At 45.1% G+C, this 18,261-nt stretch overlaps 1 protein-coding gene across 2 annotated transcripts; it reads left to right on the top strand.

Moving 5' to 3' along the window:
- Positions 1–39: 39 nt before the first annotated feature.
- LOC133493293 (gastrula zinc finger protein XlCGF17.1-like) lies at positions 40–17,506 on the top strand. Of its 2 annotated transcripts, XM_061806512.1 has the most exons (4): positions 40–171; positions 7,073–7,224; positions 10,965–11,092; positions 14,118–17,506. In XM_061806512.1, the coding sequence occupies exon 4, from the start codon at positions 14,180–14,182 to the stop codon at positions 15,257–15,259; it is 1,080 nt and encodes a 359-aa protein (XP_061662496.1). In that variant the 5' UTR covers positions 40–171; positions 7,073–7,224; positions 10,965–11,092; positions 14,118–14,179; the 3' UTR covers positions 15,260–17,506. The 2 variants fall into 2 exon arrangements, with proteins under 2 accessions (XP_061662496.1, XP_061662495.1); XM_061806511.1 differs by lacking the exon at positions 10,965–11,092 and having other exon boundaries at positions 14,118–17,371.
- Positions 17,507–18,261: the final 755 nt, after the last annotated feature.

Here is an 18,261-nt window from a genome sequence, read left to right as displayed (position 1 = left end):
TGAAGGGGCAACTGGTTTGACTTGACTTGTCGGTGGTCTGTCGCTTTAAATATTGCTGACGCAAGGGATAAGTTTTTCCTTTTCGCCATGCGGTACAAAGTTCTATCGCCTTGGGTAAATCTTCCTGAACTTGGACCGGATGTTGTGAATCTTCTACGCGTAACCACTCTGGTCAGTACTTTCGTGGATTGAAACGTCATACAATATTCGTGTCCGGTTTGAGTTGTTTCGTGCACGTTGAAGCTTCTCGGCCTATCTTAGCCTATTTTGCTAACAAAGAGACGCGTTTGCGATCAACACTTTCCTCAGCAGAAAACAAGGCTGATGTCAAGTCTTCTTCTTGTACCAGTGAGGTTTGACAAAACTGATACTTAAGTGAGTTTAAAAAAAACGGATGCATCAACGACTAAATTCTTTCTTCGAGTCGTTATCATTTGTTATTATTATCATCATCGCAATTTCCGAATGCGGCTTCGGGGTGGCCGACTGGTTAGCGCGTCTGCCACAGGACTGAGGACTGGGGTACAAATCCCTGTCCCGTCAGTGTCGCGTTTGCATGTCTTCTTTGTGCCTGTGTGTATTTTTCCCCTAAAAACTAGGCTTAACACAATCTGAATTTTTGGGGCCGATTAGCGCGCTAAAAAAAAAAAAAAAAAAAAAGGATCGATGAAACAGTGAAAATATGAAAATTACCTCTTCGTTGATAATACATAATATACTTGTGGACTTAATGAATCAAAAAATATATATTTACAATAAATATATCTTTGTTCATCTATTTATGCCAGCAAGGTAAAGTTAACGACAGAACTAATACACAATTATCAATCATATTTGATGGCAGTGTGGTGTTTACATAATTCACCCGCGGGACCTCGAGTTGGGGTGCAGGGTTCCGCACGGACTGTTTTTGTTGTTGCGCTTCCGGAGGAAAGGTTAACAGAGTTCCCGCCGTTATGCGAGTAGTGTTTTGATGTCGAACAATAAAGCAAGTTCTGTTCCTGTGTCCGACACTCCGCCTCCGACTCCTTTTCTCCGGCGCTACACTGGTGACCCCGACGTCAGTCCCGGCGTTTTCGAGACTGAAACGAACATGGCAACCGCCATCCTCAAATTGCCGGAGTTTTGGGAGACGTCCGCGGCAGCGTGGTTCGCACAGACTGAGGCTCAGTTCGCCCTCCGCGGGATCTCAGATGATTCCACGCGTTACTACCACGTTGTCTCAGCACTCGGGAGCTCAACAGCTGCCAGAGCAGTGAACTTCATCACCTCTCCCCCGGCCCGAGATAAGTATGCTGGGATCAAGGCTCACCTTCTCAAGGTTTTTGAGCTTTCACGGCCGGAACGTGCCCGACGTCTGTTGGCTATTAATGGACTGGGGGACAATAAACCTTCCGAACTCATGGAAATGATGCTAAACCTGCTGGGCACGGAAGAGCCCAATTTCATTTTCATGGAACTGTTTCTCAGGCAAATGCCACCGCATGTTCAGACGGCGCTCGCGAACAGTACTGTCACTGAGCCCCTGGCCCTGGCCGAGGAGGCCGACCGTTTCTTCCTGGCAACCCAGCGCTTCTCCCCTGAGACGCTGGCCGCGACGCGCAGTTACTCACCTTCAGGCGCGGGGGTGGCATCCAGCAGGGGCCCCTTCGGCACGGACGGCCATGCTGGCACAGGCTTGTGCTACTTCCATGCCCGTTTTGGTGCGAAAGCGAAGAGGTGCCGCGCCCCTTGCAACTACGACGCGTCGGGAAATGCCAAAGCCCACGCTTCACAGCGGCCGTGAGCGTGGGCACGAAGAGCCGGCTGCTGTTCGTCAAGGACAACCTTTCCGGGCGCAAATTCCTTTGCGACACCGGCGCCCAGAGGAGCGTCCTGACGGCCACTGCGGAGGACGCCGCTGGCGGGACTCATGGGCCACCCCTACTGTCCGCTAATGGCTCCCCTATCCGCTCTTATGGCATGAGGACTGTGGACTTGTGTTTCGGGAGTCAGCGCTTCACATGGGACTTTGTCACTGCGGATGTCTCATTCCCTCTCCTCGGCGCTGATTTTTTTTTTTTGTGCCCACGGGCTGCTGGTGGATGTTAAGAGGGGCCGTCTGGTGGATGCACTGACTTTTTCCACGGTTGCCTGCGTCCGCAATGAGGCGACTTATGGTGGTCTCTCCAGTTCGCTATCGGACGGCACCAAGTACCAACTCCTCCTTGGTGAGTTCCCTGCCTTGACACGGCCCACTTTCTCCTCTGCCACGACTAAACATGGGGTCAAGCACCACATTGAGACCAAGGGCCCCCCGATCCACGCGAGGGCCCGACGGCTTGATCCCGAGAAGCTAGCAGTCGCTAAGTCCGAGTTTGCCAACATGGAGCGTCTGGGCATCGTCCGCCGCTCGGATAGCCCGTGGGCCTCGCCACTACACATCGTCCCTAAACCGAGTGGTGGGTGGCGACCGTGTGGTGACTAACGACGCCACTACGCCCGACCGCTACCCTGTTCCACACATTCAGGACTTCTCAGCCCAGGCAGGCAAAATCTTGTTCTCCAAGGTCGACCTGGTGCGCGGGTATCACCAGGTTCCCGTGCACCCCTCAGACGTTCCCAAGACAGCTGTAATCACTCCGTTCGGACTGTTCGAGTTTCTGAGGATGCCGTTTGGTCTTAAAAACGCGGCACAATCTTTCCAGCGTTTAATGGATTCTGTGCTCAGGGACTTGCCATTTGTGTTCGTCTATTTGGATGACATCCTCGTCGCCAGCTCCTCGGAGGATGAACATCTGATGCACCTCCGCGACCTCTTTGCAAGACTTGAGCAGCATGGCATGATCATCAACCCGGCGAAGTGTGTTTTCGGGGTGCCCTCTATCCAGTTCCTCGGGCACCTCATAGACAAGAACGGCGCCGCCCCCCTTCCGGCAAAGGTGGAGGCCGTCTCCGCTTTTCCCCGACCTCGCTCGGCTCGGGGCCTCCGGGAGTTCCTGGGGATGGTGACTTTCTACCACCGGTTCATCCGCCGGGCGGCCCACATCATGCGCCCGCTCTATGAGGCTCTTAAAGACAAGGCGCCCAATCGGGACGTTGAATGGACGGCCGAGAGGATGGAAGCCTTCGAGGCTACGAAGGCCGCACTGAGTCGTGCCGCTATGCTGGCTCACCCGACCCACGGGGCCCCTGTCGCTCTCACTACCGATGCATCGGACTACGCTGTTGGAGCCGTATTCGAACAGTGGGTCGGCGGCGCCTGGCAACCGCTTGCCTTTTTCAGCCGTCAGCTGGTCCCCAGGGAGCGCAAATACAGCACGTTCGATAGAGAGCTCCTCGGCCTCTGGCTGGCGATCCGCCACTTCCGCTCCCTATTGGAAGGCCGTGAGTTCACGGCATATGTGGACCATAAACCCCTCACTTTCGCCATGTCCAAGGTGGCCGAGCCGTGGTCCGCCCGCCAGCAACGCCAACTGTCGTTCATCTCTGAGTACACCACGGACATCCAACACATCGCCGGCAAATCCAATGTGGTTGCGGACTGCCTCTCCAGGGCGATCGTCGGCACTGTGCATCTGGGTCTCGACTACTCCCGCATGAGCGCAGACCAGGCCTTGGACCACGGGGTGCAGGCCCTCAAGACTTCTGACACAGGTTTGCGCCTGGAGGAAGTCGCGGTTGGTGACTCGGGCGTCAGGTTGCTGTGCGACTTCTCTGCTGACCAGCCTCGGCCGCTGGTCCCTGCAAACTGGCGAAGAGCTGTTTTCGAGGCGGTCCACAACCTCTCCCACCCCGGAAGGAAACCGTCCGTGAGGCTGGTGGCCCAGAAGTTCATGTGGCGCGGTCTCAAGAAAGATGTGCAGGCCTGGGTCGACTCGTGCGTGGCCTGTCAGCGGGCTAAGGTGCATCGCCACACAAAAGCCCCCTTGGAGCCCTTCGCTGTCCCCGAGAGGAGGTTTGACCACGTCAACGTCGACTTGGTAGGTCCACTTCCTCCCTCGCACGGATTCACCTACTTGCTCACCATGGTGGACAGGACGACCCGCTGGCCCGAAGCCGTTCCCCTCTCCTCGACAATGTCGTCAGACGTGGCCCGGGCATTCATCGGCACGTGGGTTGCACGCTTTGGGACACCGTGCGACCTTTCTTCAGATCGTGGCCCTCAGTTTACCTCTGAACTCTGGAACGCAGTCGCTGAGAGTTTGGGGGTCAAGCTGCACCGCACTACCGCCTATCACCCCCAGGCGAACGGTCTTTGCGAGCGGTTCCACCGCTCCATGAAAGCAGCCCTGCGTGCCGGCTTGACGGACGGCAACTGGTTGGATAAGCTCCCGTGGGTCATGCTCGGCCTCAGGTGCGCCCCCAAGGAGGACCTGTTGTCCTCATCCGCCGAACTCTTCTACGGCCAGCCACTGCGGGTCCCCGGCGAATTCATCCCGGACGCCACAGCTTCCTGGTCCGCAGGCAGGCAACGGTCCTCCCTGCTGGAGGCCGCAAAAGGGTTCGCCCCGGTTCCCACGTCGCAACATGGCACCCCAGCTGCCCGGCTGCCCCGTCACCTGCGCTCTGCGGATTTTGTGTTTGTTCGTCATGACGCCCACCGTGGACCTCTCCGCCCCCCATACGACGGGCCGTTCAGGGTCCTGGAGCACGGGGATAAGAGCCTGCTCGTGGACATTGGCGGCAGACCCGAGACTGTTTCCGTGGACAGGGTCAAACCCGCGCACCTGGACATTGACCAGCCTTTGGGGTTGGCCCTCCCCCCGCGCCGGGGTCGTCCCCCTTTGCCCTGTGCCCCTGCGCCCGCCGGGGTACCCTTGACCCCGCCTGAGCCCTTGTCCCGTGACTCAATGGACAGTGCGGCCCCGCCCCCCTCGGCCCCTACAGTGCACACCCGCCGGGGTCGGGTCATCATCCCTCCACGGCACAAGGATTTTGACTATGGGTGAATTCTGGGGGGGCTTGTGTGGTGTTTACATAATTCACCCGCGGGACCTCGAGTTGGGTTGCGGGGTTCCGCACGGACTGTTTTTGTTGTTGCGCTTCCGGAGGAAAGGTTAACAGAGTTCCCGCCGTTATGCGATTAGTTTGGTGATGTCGAACAATAAAGCAAGTTCTGTTCCTGTGTCCGACACTCCGCCTCCGACTCCTTTTCTCCGGCGCTACAGCAGTAAATTAATACAGCACTTAATGTAATTGCTTTTTATGACATTCTTTTTTTGTTGGTCTGTTGTGAGATTTTTCAATTCTAAAATATGTGGCTTGACTCAAAAAGGTTTGAATTTACTGCTATGTATTCCTTATATTGTATGTATTGCATTGGACACCATTATGCCTAGTGCTGATTTATCAGATTTGTCCTCATCTGATGAAGAAATAGCAGTATCGGTTGATCGGAAAGACAAAGGAATACTTCCATACAGATTTGAACCTGTGCTTGTAATTAAAGGGCCACTGTCATGAAATGGATCATTTTTAGTATATTAATGAAAAAACGGCAGCTGACATCGACCCATGTGTTCTTTCACCACGAAACAAGATTTTGACGTATACAGATTTTTGTAACTCCCACCATGAAAATCCTCTCGAGGGATTTGTTTTCAAGAAGAAGCAGGAAGTGACGTATATGGCGGGACCGCCCTCAAGTGGACTCGTTTTTTTCTATTAGTTTTACCTCCAGGAAGTTACCTTGTTGTTCCTTCGTGTTTGCCAAAATGCTGGCTCGTTACATTGCTTGAACACTCGGGAGGATGAATTTACCCTTCATAAGGTTCAGAAGATGAGACCTTCGTGGGTTCCAAATGACAGGTAGGTGTGTATACAGCTACTTAAAAAAAAAAAAAAAACAATAGTTGGGAGAGGGGGGTGGGTGGACGCCGTCGGTGTTGTTCGTTGCCACTGCGGAGGTGGATTGGGCGAGGAGGTGGTTTGGCCATGTGCGGAAGGAGAAAGATGGAGGGTGTCCAGGCTCTCCCTTAAAGATAGGGTGACAAGCTTGGTCATCCGTGAAGGGCTCAGTGTTGACCCCCTGCTCCTCCGCATTGAGAGGAGCCAGATGATCTGACTGGGCCATCTAATATGGATGCCTCGCGGATGCCTCCCTGGTGAGGTGTTCCGGGCATGTCCCACTGTAAAGAGACCGGAGGACGACCCACGACACGCTGGAGAGACTGTTTCTTGGCTGGCCCGAGAACGACTTGGGATCCATTTGGAAGAGCTGGAAGAAGTGGCTGTGGAAAGGGAAGTCTAGGTATCCCTGCTGAAACTACATCCCCTGCGACCAGACCTGGAGAAGCAGTGTACAACTAAGTGCACAAGTAAATGATGTAAATGAGCAGGTCATTTAAAGAGACTCATTGTGATCAGATCAGTGATCAGTTAACATTTTTTTTAAGCTCAGTCCCAAAAATTCCGATTGTGTAAAGCTACATCAATAGTCTAAATGAATAGTACTACATGAAAATAAACTAGCATTTGACTCAGATATACTGCCCTCGACGGCGATGACAGTGTCTTTTGCAGAGCTTATCAATCATGTCATTGTTCAGATCAGGGAGTTTTGACATGAAAACTGATCGCCAAATCAGCAGAAAATGCAGAAAAAATTATTGGCTGAGTCCTACAGGCCAATAAAATTGGTATAAAGTCGAAAATCATGCATGGTAGGTCATTTGAGGACTGTAAATTGCACGTATGTGTGAATGTGATTGCAAATGGTACTTTATATGTGCCCTGCGATTGGCTGGCAAGCAGTTCAGGGTATACCCCATCTCCTCCTCGAACATAGCTGGGCTTATCTCCAGCAGCCTATCCTTTGTGAGGATAAGCGGCTCAGAAAATTGGATGGATGGATTCTGAATGCATTTAATGTCTGTTTCATCACAAACTGTCTCTCCTAGAGTAAAAGAAAAAGCTGTCTTCTTTATCTCGATCTTTTAGAATGCATACTTGTTTTACTGTATCGCTTTGTTGACTTTGTTACTTTGCCACTTTCACAAATGCTCTGTTTAACCCAACTCAAATCTGAATCTTGATATAATTAAGATGTGCGATTTTCCCTTGGTCATCTCATCCCTCTTATGTATTGCAGAGAGTGTCGTGATCGTCCTGTGAAAATGTGTGCAAGAACGACACGAGAGTTCAAGGAAGAAGTTTGTGGCGCAAAAAATGAGGAAGACCCACAGCATCAACAACTGGACGCTGTGTTCAATCTGCAGCCTCAAATTGTCCTACGCAGAGCAGGTTGGTTCACTTGTTGCATGCACTGTGATTTGAATTATATTCTTATCTATGGCCCCTGTTTGATACATTTTACATAACATTATTCACATCCTGGCCTGCGACTGACTGGCGACCAGTTACGGTGTAGTCCAATATTCGCCCGAAGTCAAGTGGGATAGGCTCCAAAACTCCCACGGTCCTTGTGAGAATAAGTGGCTTGGAAAATGGACACAGACACCCACGCATATATAGTAATCCCTCGTTTTTCGCTGTAAATTGGGACCAAAATCACGCACGAAAAGTGAAAAAATGCAAGTACCGGGGATGTATGTTTATCTGTACCAGAACGTTTAAAATATGTAAAAAGTATTTGTACTTAGTATATTTAAGACTAAAAGAGGCATTTAGTCAAATCTTTAATCATAAAGCCTTATAAATATATGTAGTATTATAAATTACAAAACACTTACTGTATTCCATTACTCTATAGCCACCATTCATCATTCTGAGACCCTTCTGCTGGAGGGGCTGGCGATCTCGCTGAGTTTTTTACCTTTGAGATGGGGAGTATTTGTGTAAGGGGAGGCTGGGTACCAAAAGTATATACAGTATTTATTCTTAACATACTTGAGACAAAAATTACAACAGTACAAGCGTCGAGTTAAATGTCTAATAAAACCTTATGCTGTACAATACCATTTTTGTATCAGTACGTAATTAACATTCCTCATTTGGAGAATCTTCTGTTGGAGGCGCTGGTGGTGTACATAGCTGAGGTTTTTTTTTTGGTTTTTTTTTTAAACCTTTGAGATGAGGAGTTTGTCAGAGATGTTACTAGAAAAACACCTAAGACAAGCCTGAGAAATGTAGAAAGTTAATTCAAACCAACAAAGATTGTCTTTCTCTCGAAGGACAGATAGGGGGAAACACTGTGTGAGTGCGATCCCTCAGACTGCCAAAGTGGTAGTCCCTGTCTGATCTTTTTATTGCTTTCTCAGGTCGAAGGGTTACATGGTTACACAGTGAAAATGCTGACACACATGGCTACACCAACAGCACGTAAACACTAAGGTACATGTTTCTTCGAGGCTGCAAGAATGTCCTGATAAACCCACAAGAGAAAAAGCAGGTCATTGTTTAAAGACATGTTTATGGCATTTGGGGGTATCATCTTGTGGTAGAAAGGTGTTGAGGAGTATCTGCTTAAGATCAGAAGGGAAACATGCTGCGGTCAGGATGGAGACATCGCTTCCCAATGTTCAGGAGTATCAGCTTGAGGTCGGCAGGGGGGCATCATCTCCCAGGTGTCACTGGGTCACACTTCAAAACACGCACGCAGCTCACAAAGAGAACAATTCAGACTAAGACTAACAGAAACAAACACATGATTAAACAATCCTAACAACAACTATAGTAGTAATGATATACTTTTATCATGATAACTAACATAGTAATAAATTCCTTACCAGAGGTGGGTTTTTTTTTGTTTTTTTTTTTTTGCTTATGGTTATTTGAGACTAACATTTTCAAGAGTAAAAGTAGCCATTTAAATCTTTCTTTATTAAAAACTTGTGCTGCACACTAACATTTTATTGCAGTATGTACTAAATTAACATTCTTCACTCGGACAATCTTATGCTGGAGGTGTTGACGGTGTAACTGAGGTTTTTATCTTTGAGAAAAACATGGTGTTGTCTTTGTTTTTTTCTTCTGCTTCAAAATTCCTTTGTACAAGGACATAACTGCCTTCAAGACATTTGGTAAACTTGAAATCTCGTATCATACTCTCATCGATGTCTTGTCATTAATTTACGTGTTTATTTCATAAACGTTGTTATCTTAACAAGCCCGCTCCAAAACAACCGCTATTCACCTGGAAACAGGAAATGCAAGTTAACCGTACTGAGCATGTACGAAAGCGCATGTTCAGAACTGCGTCACGTAATGCAAGCGCATTTACGTTGAAAGTCATCAACATCATGAGCCATGTCAAAGGAAATTCAGTTACACTAGGGGTTCTCATTGTGTCGATTGCGAGGCAGTGTGCCCCCCCCCACCTACCCCCCAAAAAAGACACGTTAGACTATCATCCACCTCGTCGCTTGATTCAGGTGTGGCCAATACGTCGAGCGCATGCACATAAAGGCGCGTTCTAGCAAGCTGGCGTCCTATTTACGGCAGTCCCGCGATGCGTGCTCCACCCCACAACAAAACGTCAGGATTGCCGGCAGGAATGTTTGTTTGAATGTATCGCTAGCTTGTTGCCACAAACGCCGATTTATGTTGAACTAAACTTTCAGCATTTTCAAAACATTGCGAGTTTAGACCGTTCGTGTTTATTCCTTGACAGGCCAGTGCATTTAACTTGCTTCAGATCAAGTTTGGAAGATCAATTTATTGATTAAAAATTTTAAATACCATTTTATATCATGTTCTACTAATATCAGTTGAAATTGGAAATTATATTTTCTAAGTTTTAAATTTTAGTTTTCTATTTTAGTTATTTGTTTATTTTATTTTTAATTTACAACAACACGTGCAACTTTATCTGCGAGCATGACTGACCACACTCGTACATTTTTCAAATGTGAGTGACTGCGGGCATATATAAGGCAACTGATTATACTATTAGTATTACTAGCTCTATATCAAAGATAGTGAGCAATGTGGTCGAATGTATCAGTACAACGCGACGTACCAAGTTTGAGACTTAAACATTAATAGTAATTACTACAGATCAACTTCTTTAACATGTTTTGCTGTACGGTGTAGAAATTCTAGGATATATTTTCGTGTATATTCTATATCTATACTATAATATGTATAATGTGGGGGGGGAGGACAATTTTAGATGTCTTTTTACTGAATAGTTCTCTTAATTCATTTGTCTTGAGATAAGACGGCATATTTTAATGACAAATGTGATTTTGTGCTATCCAGTGATAGGGGGATGGGGGGGCAAAAAAATCTGGGCTTGGCCGTTGGGCCAATTGGCCCTCTGCCCATTTTTTTTTTCTTTTTGGTCAGGACTTGGAAATTTTACTTTAAATTTTTGTCTGAATTTTGTTCACAGATATTGCCAGAATACACCACAGGCATCCATTTTTTTCAAAAATTTCCAGGGGGATGGCCTCTGACCCCCATAGTGCTCGCATTTGTATTTTCACCAAAGTCCACCTTCATCTCTAGGCACCTTACACATCACGTCCGCGCACGTAAGTCATGTGACTAGCGAAAATGGCAGCGCCCCTGAAAATTCGTAATTGTCGATTTAAAAAATCTTCTCAAAAGACTAATAAATGAGAGAGGATTTAACATCAGATTGTCAAAATACAGTACATAGTAAATTACCTATTGGATATGTTGTTCATGCAAAGCACAGGATTTCCCCTTTTAAAATGGTACTGTGCAAAGCAAAAACCATTTATCAACAATACCCAGAAACACCACCACCTTCTCTGGGCCTCTGCTCATCAAAAATGGACAGATGCAAGGAGAAAAAGTGTTCTGTGGTCTGATGAGTTCACATTTCATATGATTTTTGGAAATTGTGGACATCATGTCCTCTGGGCTTAAGAGAAAAACAACCTTCTAGACTGTCATGAACGTTAAAAAGTCAGCATGAGTGATCTGTGAAAGCGCTATTAAAGGAGGAGTTTGTCCAAGTATTTATTTATTTATTTTATTTAAAATCTGAATCAGGGTCAGAATCAGCTTCATTGGGCAAGTGTGTAAAAACCCAAGGAATTTTTCTCCAACAGCCGGTGCCGCCCTGGTGCAACATTCATTCAGAACAAAGAACAAGAAACAACATGGCAACAAGAACAAACAACAAGAGACATTTCTGTTTTAAGAGTCCCACAAGTGGTAAAATGTCCATCTAGAACAGGTAAGAGCTAAGTGTGTTTACGTCCTACATTGTGTTGAGCTTGTACAGAGCGCCCTTACCAGACTAGTGCAATGTTAATTGTAAAACGGGAGTAGTGAACAAAATATAATACAAAATATAAAAAATGTAAAAAATATATATATATATGGCGGCATGGTGGTAAAGCGTTGGCCTCACAGTTCTGAGGTCCCAGGTTCAATCCCGGACCCACCTGTGTGGATTTTGCATGTTTTCCCCGTGCCTGCGTGGGTTTCCTCCCACATCCCAAAAACCTGCAACTTTTATTGTACACTCTAAATTGCCACGAGGTGTGATTGTGAGTGTGGCTGTTTGTTTCCGTGTGCCCTGCGATTGCATGGCAACTCTTGACCTAGTCGTGTTGCGTGCAATCCTCAATAGTGGGTATTGTGGAGCCGACAATCGGTTCGATGATTTTGATTGTCCATTGCAGTCTGAGTTTGTCCTTTTTTGTGGCGGCCCCAAACCAGACTGTGATGGAGGTACACAGTACTGATTAGATGACCGCAGTATAGAACTATGTTTTTTGAGGATGGAGTTGTTGTTCGTCTTCCACTTCACTCTGAGACTCTAATTCCCAAGAATTTGAAGGTCTCAACGGTTGACACAAGACAGTTGGACAGCGTCAGGGGGAGCTGTGGTGAAAGATTCCTCCTGAAGTCCGCAATCATCTCCACAGTCTTTAGAATATTCAACGCCAGATTGTGTTGACCACACCAAAGCTTCAGTCTGGCCACTTCCTGTGGATACGCAGACTCGTCGCTGTCTTTGATGAGGCTGATGACCGTCGTGTCATCTGCTAACTTCAGGAGTTTGACAGTCTGATGCCATGAGTTGCAGTCATATGTGTAGAGCAAGAAAAGCAGAGGGGAAAGGACACAACCTTGGGTTGCCCCGGTGCCGATAGTGCACGTGGATGAGGTGTTGTCCCCAGGCCTCACCTGCTGTGTCCTGTACAATAAACCCTCCAATCTGAAGTAATATTATGATCACATATATTTTGGACATTAATTGGAAAAAAATTTAAAATAAAGAACATTTTTGAAATCTAAGCAAATTCTGGATATGTGCCAGCTTTTACGGCTAGACCCAGAAGAAACGCGTGACGTCACTGGGGCTTAGCCTCAGAATTTCCCACAGAACATTGCATCAAAGGAGCGACCAGAAAAGGACCTTATTGTGCAAAAACATTTTTCCCTCTTCACTGACAAAAATCAGTAAATAATGGAACTGGCTTCTAGTTTTCTTTTCTTTCTTGTAACACAAAAATGTGGTTGTGACATCTTGGGGAAGTTCCAAGACAGACTTATTTTGCTTCCCCCCCATTCATGTACAATCTGAAATTTTGAGATGAAAAATATAGTCCAGATAATGTTTCCAATTATTTCCGAATTCGTAATGTGGTCAAAGCAGTGTTGAATGTTGAACGAGAGAAGAATTTTGCTAATACTTTTCCAATTTATAGATGTTTCTAGGTTAAATCTGGGGATAATTTTGGCATTAAAAGAAAAACTGAACCCTAAGCAACTAACTTTTAATGTGTGCTCCTATTCCTATTGGTTTGGACAAAGTGTTCCTTTAAAGTCAAAGAAACGTATTCCTCCTTTCATGCTGAAAGATACATACAGCTTTTGGAGAAACATGCTGCCATCCAAGCAATGTTTTTTTTTTTCGTGGATGGCTTTGCCAATCTACATTCTGCACATCTTACAACTGCATGGTTTTGTAGTAATAGTAATGCGTACTTGACTGGCCTGCCTGCAGTTGAGACCTGTCTCCCATTGAAAATGTGTGGGCCATTACGAAGTGTAAATTACAACAATTGAGACCCCGGACTCTTGAATAACCTCAAACTGTACATAAAGCAAGATTGGGAAAGAATTTCACCAACAAGGCTTCAACAATTAGTGTTTTCAACTCCCAAACATTTATTGATTGTTGTGAAAAGAAAAGCAGATTAAACAGTGGTAAACATGGCCCTGCTTCTCAGTTTGAATATGAATATCATTTGAATATATATAATGTGTGTGTGTATATATATATATATATATATATATATATATATATATATATATATATATATATAATATAATGTGTGTGTTTTGTTTCACACAACGCCCCTGGTTGGAATGCCACCAGTATGACTACTACTACACCAAATCGAGCAATGTTCTGTGCACCTTGACACGCTTAGCGCACATTTTTCTTCCATGTCCGTTTAAGAATCCTCAATCATTGGCCAGAATACAGAAAACCCCTAGACTTTTTATTTTTTTATTTTTTAATTTATTTTTTTTTTTTTGGGAGGCTGTTGCAGAAACCATTCCAAGTCAAATTATGCGGATTAATCTACAAAAGAAGCTTTTATTTAATTGAAGTATAAGGTTTTCCTTCACTTGGAAAGCTACTCAACTCACTCACTTAAAATATCTCTTAACCCATCTCCCCTAATGTGTGATTAAAAGTGTTTCTACATTATTGTGAGAACAGCGATTACAGTGTCAGGACATGATCTTCGATAAGTCAGACATCGAAACTGAACTAAAAAGTAACAAGGTATCAATGTCAATTACAATAATTTAGAGGTTCTGAATGAAAACAAATACAAATCAAACCAAACAAGGGTATATAGTCACATATTTACAAAATATGAAATTCCACAAAAACACATTGAATAAAGGGTTCATAACAACCTAAAACTAGATGCCGCAATCATGTACAGTATCACTCACAAACTTTGTAAATGACCATTTTATGATTAGAGTGGCGGTGCTTTCTGATGTTTTTTTTCTTTTTTTTTTTTTGTATTTACTGCTGCTGAAATTATTTTTAAAAGAGGACACATTTTATATTTGCTGTTGGCCTGCCCAATTTCAATATTTGCAATGTACCAAACTCCTCTTGCTTTTACATTAACCTGAAACATGAATCTAAACCGGAATACATGACAATGTCACATGAGAAAAGATTTACCAAGCCATGTCTGTTTTTTTTCTTTGTCTTGCAGACATCACTGAAGCTCTAAATACTAAGTGGCACGAGCCTGAGCCCTTTCACATTAAGGAGGAAATGGAGGACGAAGAGATGGCCCACATAAAAGAGGAAGAGAAGCCAATTTGGAAGAGGAAGAAAGAGAAGGAAGGAGTGCAACCCCACATCAAAGAGGAGGCAGAGGAGCTTATCACCAAGTTTCCATCAAATGGTGTCGCTCTGAAGAATGAAGATGAAGGTCCAAGTGAAGAGAGTGGAGGGGCAGAGCCTCAAAGCAGCAGCTCAAGTCAACGCATGACAACAGAAGATGATGGAGACCACAATGGAGGATCAGACCCAGGAGAACTCTTAGCGCCACTATCAGATCCTGATGGCATAACGTCAGACTCTCTTGACACTGATGATGATGGACAATGTGAAGGTGATGTGATATGTCACAATGAAAACAAACAATGGAAGTGTTCTGAGTGTGGGAAAATGTTTGCTTATAATCGCAAAATGAAACATGTTAAAAATAACATAAGACAGAATGATTTTTCCTGTTCAGTTGGTTGTCAAAGATTCACTCCGAATGGATTTTTAAAAAGACACACAAGAGTACACACTGGTAAGAAACCTTTTTCCTGCTCAGTTTGTGGTCAAAGATTCACTCGAAAGGAACACTTAAAAATACACACAAGAACACACACTTGTGAGAAACCTTTTTCCTGCTTAGTTTGTGGCCAAAGATTTTCTGACAAGGGAAGCTTAAAAAGACACACAAGAACCCACACGGGTGAGAAACCTTTTTCCTGTTTAGCTTGTGGTCAAAGATTCTCTCGGAAGGAAAGCTTAAAAAGACACACAAAAACACACACAGGTGAGAAACCCTTTTCATGCTTAGTTTGTGGTCAAAGAATCTCTGACAAGAGAAACTTAAAAAGACATACAAGAACACACACTGGTGAGAAACCTTTTCCCTGCTCAGTTTGTGGTCAAAGATTCACTCGGAAGGAACGCTTAAAAATACACACAAGAACGCACACTGGTGAGAAACCATTTTCCTGCACAGTTTGTGATAAGAGTTTCACTGAGAAGGGAAATTTAAAAAGACACACAAGATTACACTTGACAGCTACAAAATGTAAAATGACTAATTACAAACACTTAATAGGGTAGTACCTACATTTTCCTGTGCCAGCACTTTTTAATTTTCACTTTCAAAAATGATTAAAGTGGCATTTGAAATTGAATGAAAATGGAATTATTTTCCAATTACTCCATGTACTCATATAGTGACCCTGACCCTTATCAATTTAAATAAACCTTTGACTAAAATTATATTGTATTTTGTGATACTGAATGAAATACACCTCTTAAAACAACGAGGTTGATTTGATTTATTTGCGTATCAAATCTGTTTTCTCAATTAAAAATAATTTAAACATCATATCCGGCGGCACAGTGGGGCAGCTGGAAAGCGTTAGCCTCACAGTTCTGAGGTCTGGGGTTCAATCCCGGACTCACTTGTGTGGAGTCTGCATGTTCTCCCCGTGCCTGTGTAGGTTTTCTCCGGGCAATCCAGTTTCCTCCCAGATCCTGAAAACATGCAACATTTAATTGGAAACTCTAAATTGCCCCTAGGTATGATTGTGAGTGCGGCTGTTTGTCTCTATGTGTCCTGTGATTGGCTGACAACCAGTTCAGGGTGTACCCCGCCTGCGGCTCTTTGGCACCTGGGATAGGCTCTAGCACACCCCGCGACCCTTGTGCGGAGAAGCAGCTAAGAAAACGGGTGGATGGATGTCATATCCATTGGAAAACTTCCAAAAAGGAATGCAAAACATGGCCAAAGTGATAAGGCCTATGTGGGGAAAAACTGCAAAGCTCGGGGCAATGTGGAGGATAACAAGCACAAGCCCTCTTAGCGCCACAATCCGATAGTGACGAGTCCAGAGGTGAGATGGCATATCACACTGACAGATAAATGATGGAAATGTTCTCATGTGGGAAAACTTTTGCTTGTAAAAGCAGATAACACATGAAGACACACTGGAGAACTTTTCCTTCTCAGTTTTTGGCCAAAGATTCTCTTTCAAGTTTTCATTGAAAGTTTAAATGTTTCACAACAAAAATAATGACTATTGTACAGATTTAGGAGAAAAATATGTTCATGTATTTGACCTACCCTGTTTATCTTCATGATGCCTTTGTCTTGTCTAAAAACTTCCTGCGGACAGATATTAAAAAGTAATGCCTGTTTTTATTTTCCAATCATCTTGTGATGTCTTGATAAAATAAATGAATGATTCACTGAAGTACACTGTGAAGAAGTATTGAGTTTTCAGGGTAATCTTAAATGTATGTGTCCCATAACAAAATACGCTTCTTCAAACAGTGAGAGCAACTTGTATCTCAAATCCAATTTCCCCATTGAAAAGAATTTAAATGCCTCTGAAGTGTATGTGGCATCAATTTTCAAGCGCAAGTTATGTTATCTAGATGATAATATATGTTCAACTGTACCATAAAATGTATATCTTGTTTGATGTCTTTACACAAAAATATGTATTTATGAATAAAAGTCCACAAACTTTGACTTAGTTTCCCGTATCTGACAAACTCCCCCTTTCGTGTGGCTCAGCTCTGACGTCACAACTTGGAGACCTGTTGTGTAACTAACTTTTGCCCAAAGCACATCGCTTGTTGAGGCAGAAGAAAAACCCATTCGTTTTGAGAATTCCTCAGTTATTGTAAGCTCAAAACAATCTAACAATGGTGAAGAAGTGTGTGATTCAGTTTGGTCGCAATTCAAATTATTGTGGTCACAGTATACTACCAGGGCCATGGCTAAGCCTCTGCCTTGGGGCAGTGCTTCCTGTGAGGGGCATAGCCAAACCACTGCCCTGGGTAGTACCACCTCTGACAGCTGTCACACAGCTGCTGTACATTGGGACAGAAATTAGACCAGGCATTTCAGTTGGAAATGTGTTGTCGGCATTTGCCAGTTCGTTGCGTTTGTATTACTGATACTGATTGTATTATTGATATTCCGCAACTATGCGTAAGCTCGCAAGTGTTATGTAGAGCATCTACTTGTCACAACGTATCTGTGCCTCTTTAATCTTGTTACGTTTTGTTTGCGTGTCAAGTGTTGCCTCATAGTCACCGGACCTTGCTTCATGTTTTTGGATTTTTCCTATAGTCTACGTTTTTGTGCCTCTGCCTATTTTGGACTGCTTATTGGTATTCGACCTTTGTTTGGAATAAAGCCACACTTAATATTCTGCCCTCGTCTCAGAGTCCTGCATTTGGGTCCGCCCCGTGCCACTTGCCGATGACAGAATGAACTGGCCAGAACAGGACCCTGCAGGGAAAATGCGGCGTCGCCGGCCACGCTGCCTCCCGCCGCTCCCTACCTGAGGTTAAGGCATCCCCCTATCCGAGTGGGCTTTGTCTTGCTATCCTCTCCAACCGTGCCATCTACACTACCCGGGTGTCATGATTAATTCCCGACCACGACCCGCTCACCACCGCATATTTTCCTGGACTCTGATTTTTTGGATTATGAGGAAGACCTGAATTTATACGACTGGCTGCCGGATTCTGACTCAGAGACGGATTTTGGTTTTTCTCTGGATCTGACAGATTAGAGACGGTGCCATTGAAGAGACAACAGGAAGTGGAACTGAAGGAGGCAGAAGTGAAGATGTTGAACTTCTCACTAGGAGTGAGGAGGTTGGATAGGATTATAAATGATCTCATTTGAGGGATAGCCAAAGTTGGATGTTTTGGTGACAAGGTTCAAGAGAGCAGACTTCGATGGTTTGGACATGTCCAGAGGCGAGAGAGTGAGTACATTAGTAGAAGGGTGCTGAGGATGGAACTGCCAGACAAAAGAGCGAGTGGAAGACCAAAGAGAAGGTTCATGGATGTTGTGAGGGAGTACATGAAGACTGTAGGTGTTAGTGAGGAATATGCACGAGATAGGCTCAAATGGAAAAAGATGACATGCTGTGGCGACACCTTAACGGGACAAGATGAAGGACCTGAGTTGTCACACCAAACTGGTCCCAGAACGCCTTGTCAGATTGGCGCCAGAACCGGAGTAAGAGTTCGCAGTGCCACTGAAGCAGGCCGTGGCCCCATGTAAAGTGTCACCGGCCGGAGTGGCTACAAGA

This window comes from Syngnathoides biaculeatus, chromosome 20 (genome assembly GCF_019802595.1).
Source record: "Syngnathoides biaculeatus isolate LvHL_M chromosome 20, ASM1980259v1, whole genome shotgun sequence".
Taxonomy (NCBI): domain Eukaryota; kingdom Metazoa; phylum Chordata; class Actinopteri; order Syngnathiformes; family Syngnathidae; genus Syngnathoides; species Syngnathoides biaculeatus.
Note: the sequence above shows the minus strand (reverse complement) of the source record. Positions and strands in the feature narration are given on the sequence as shown.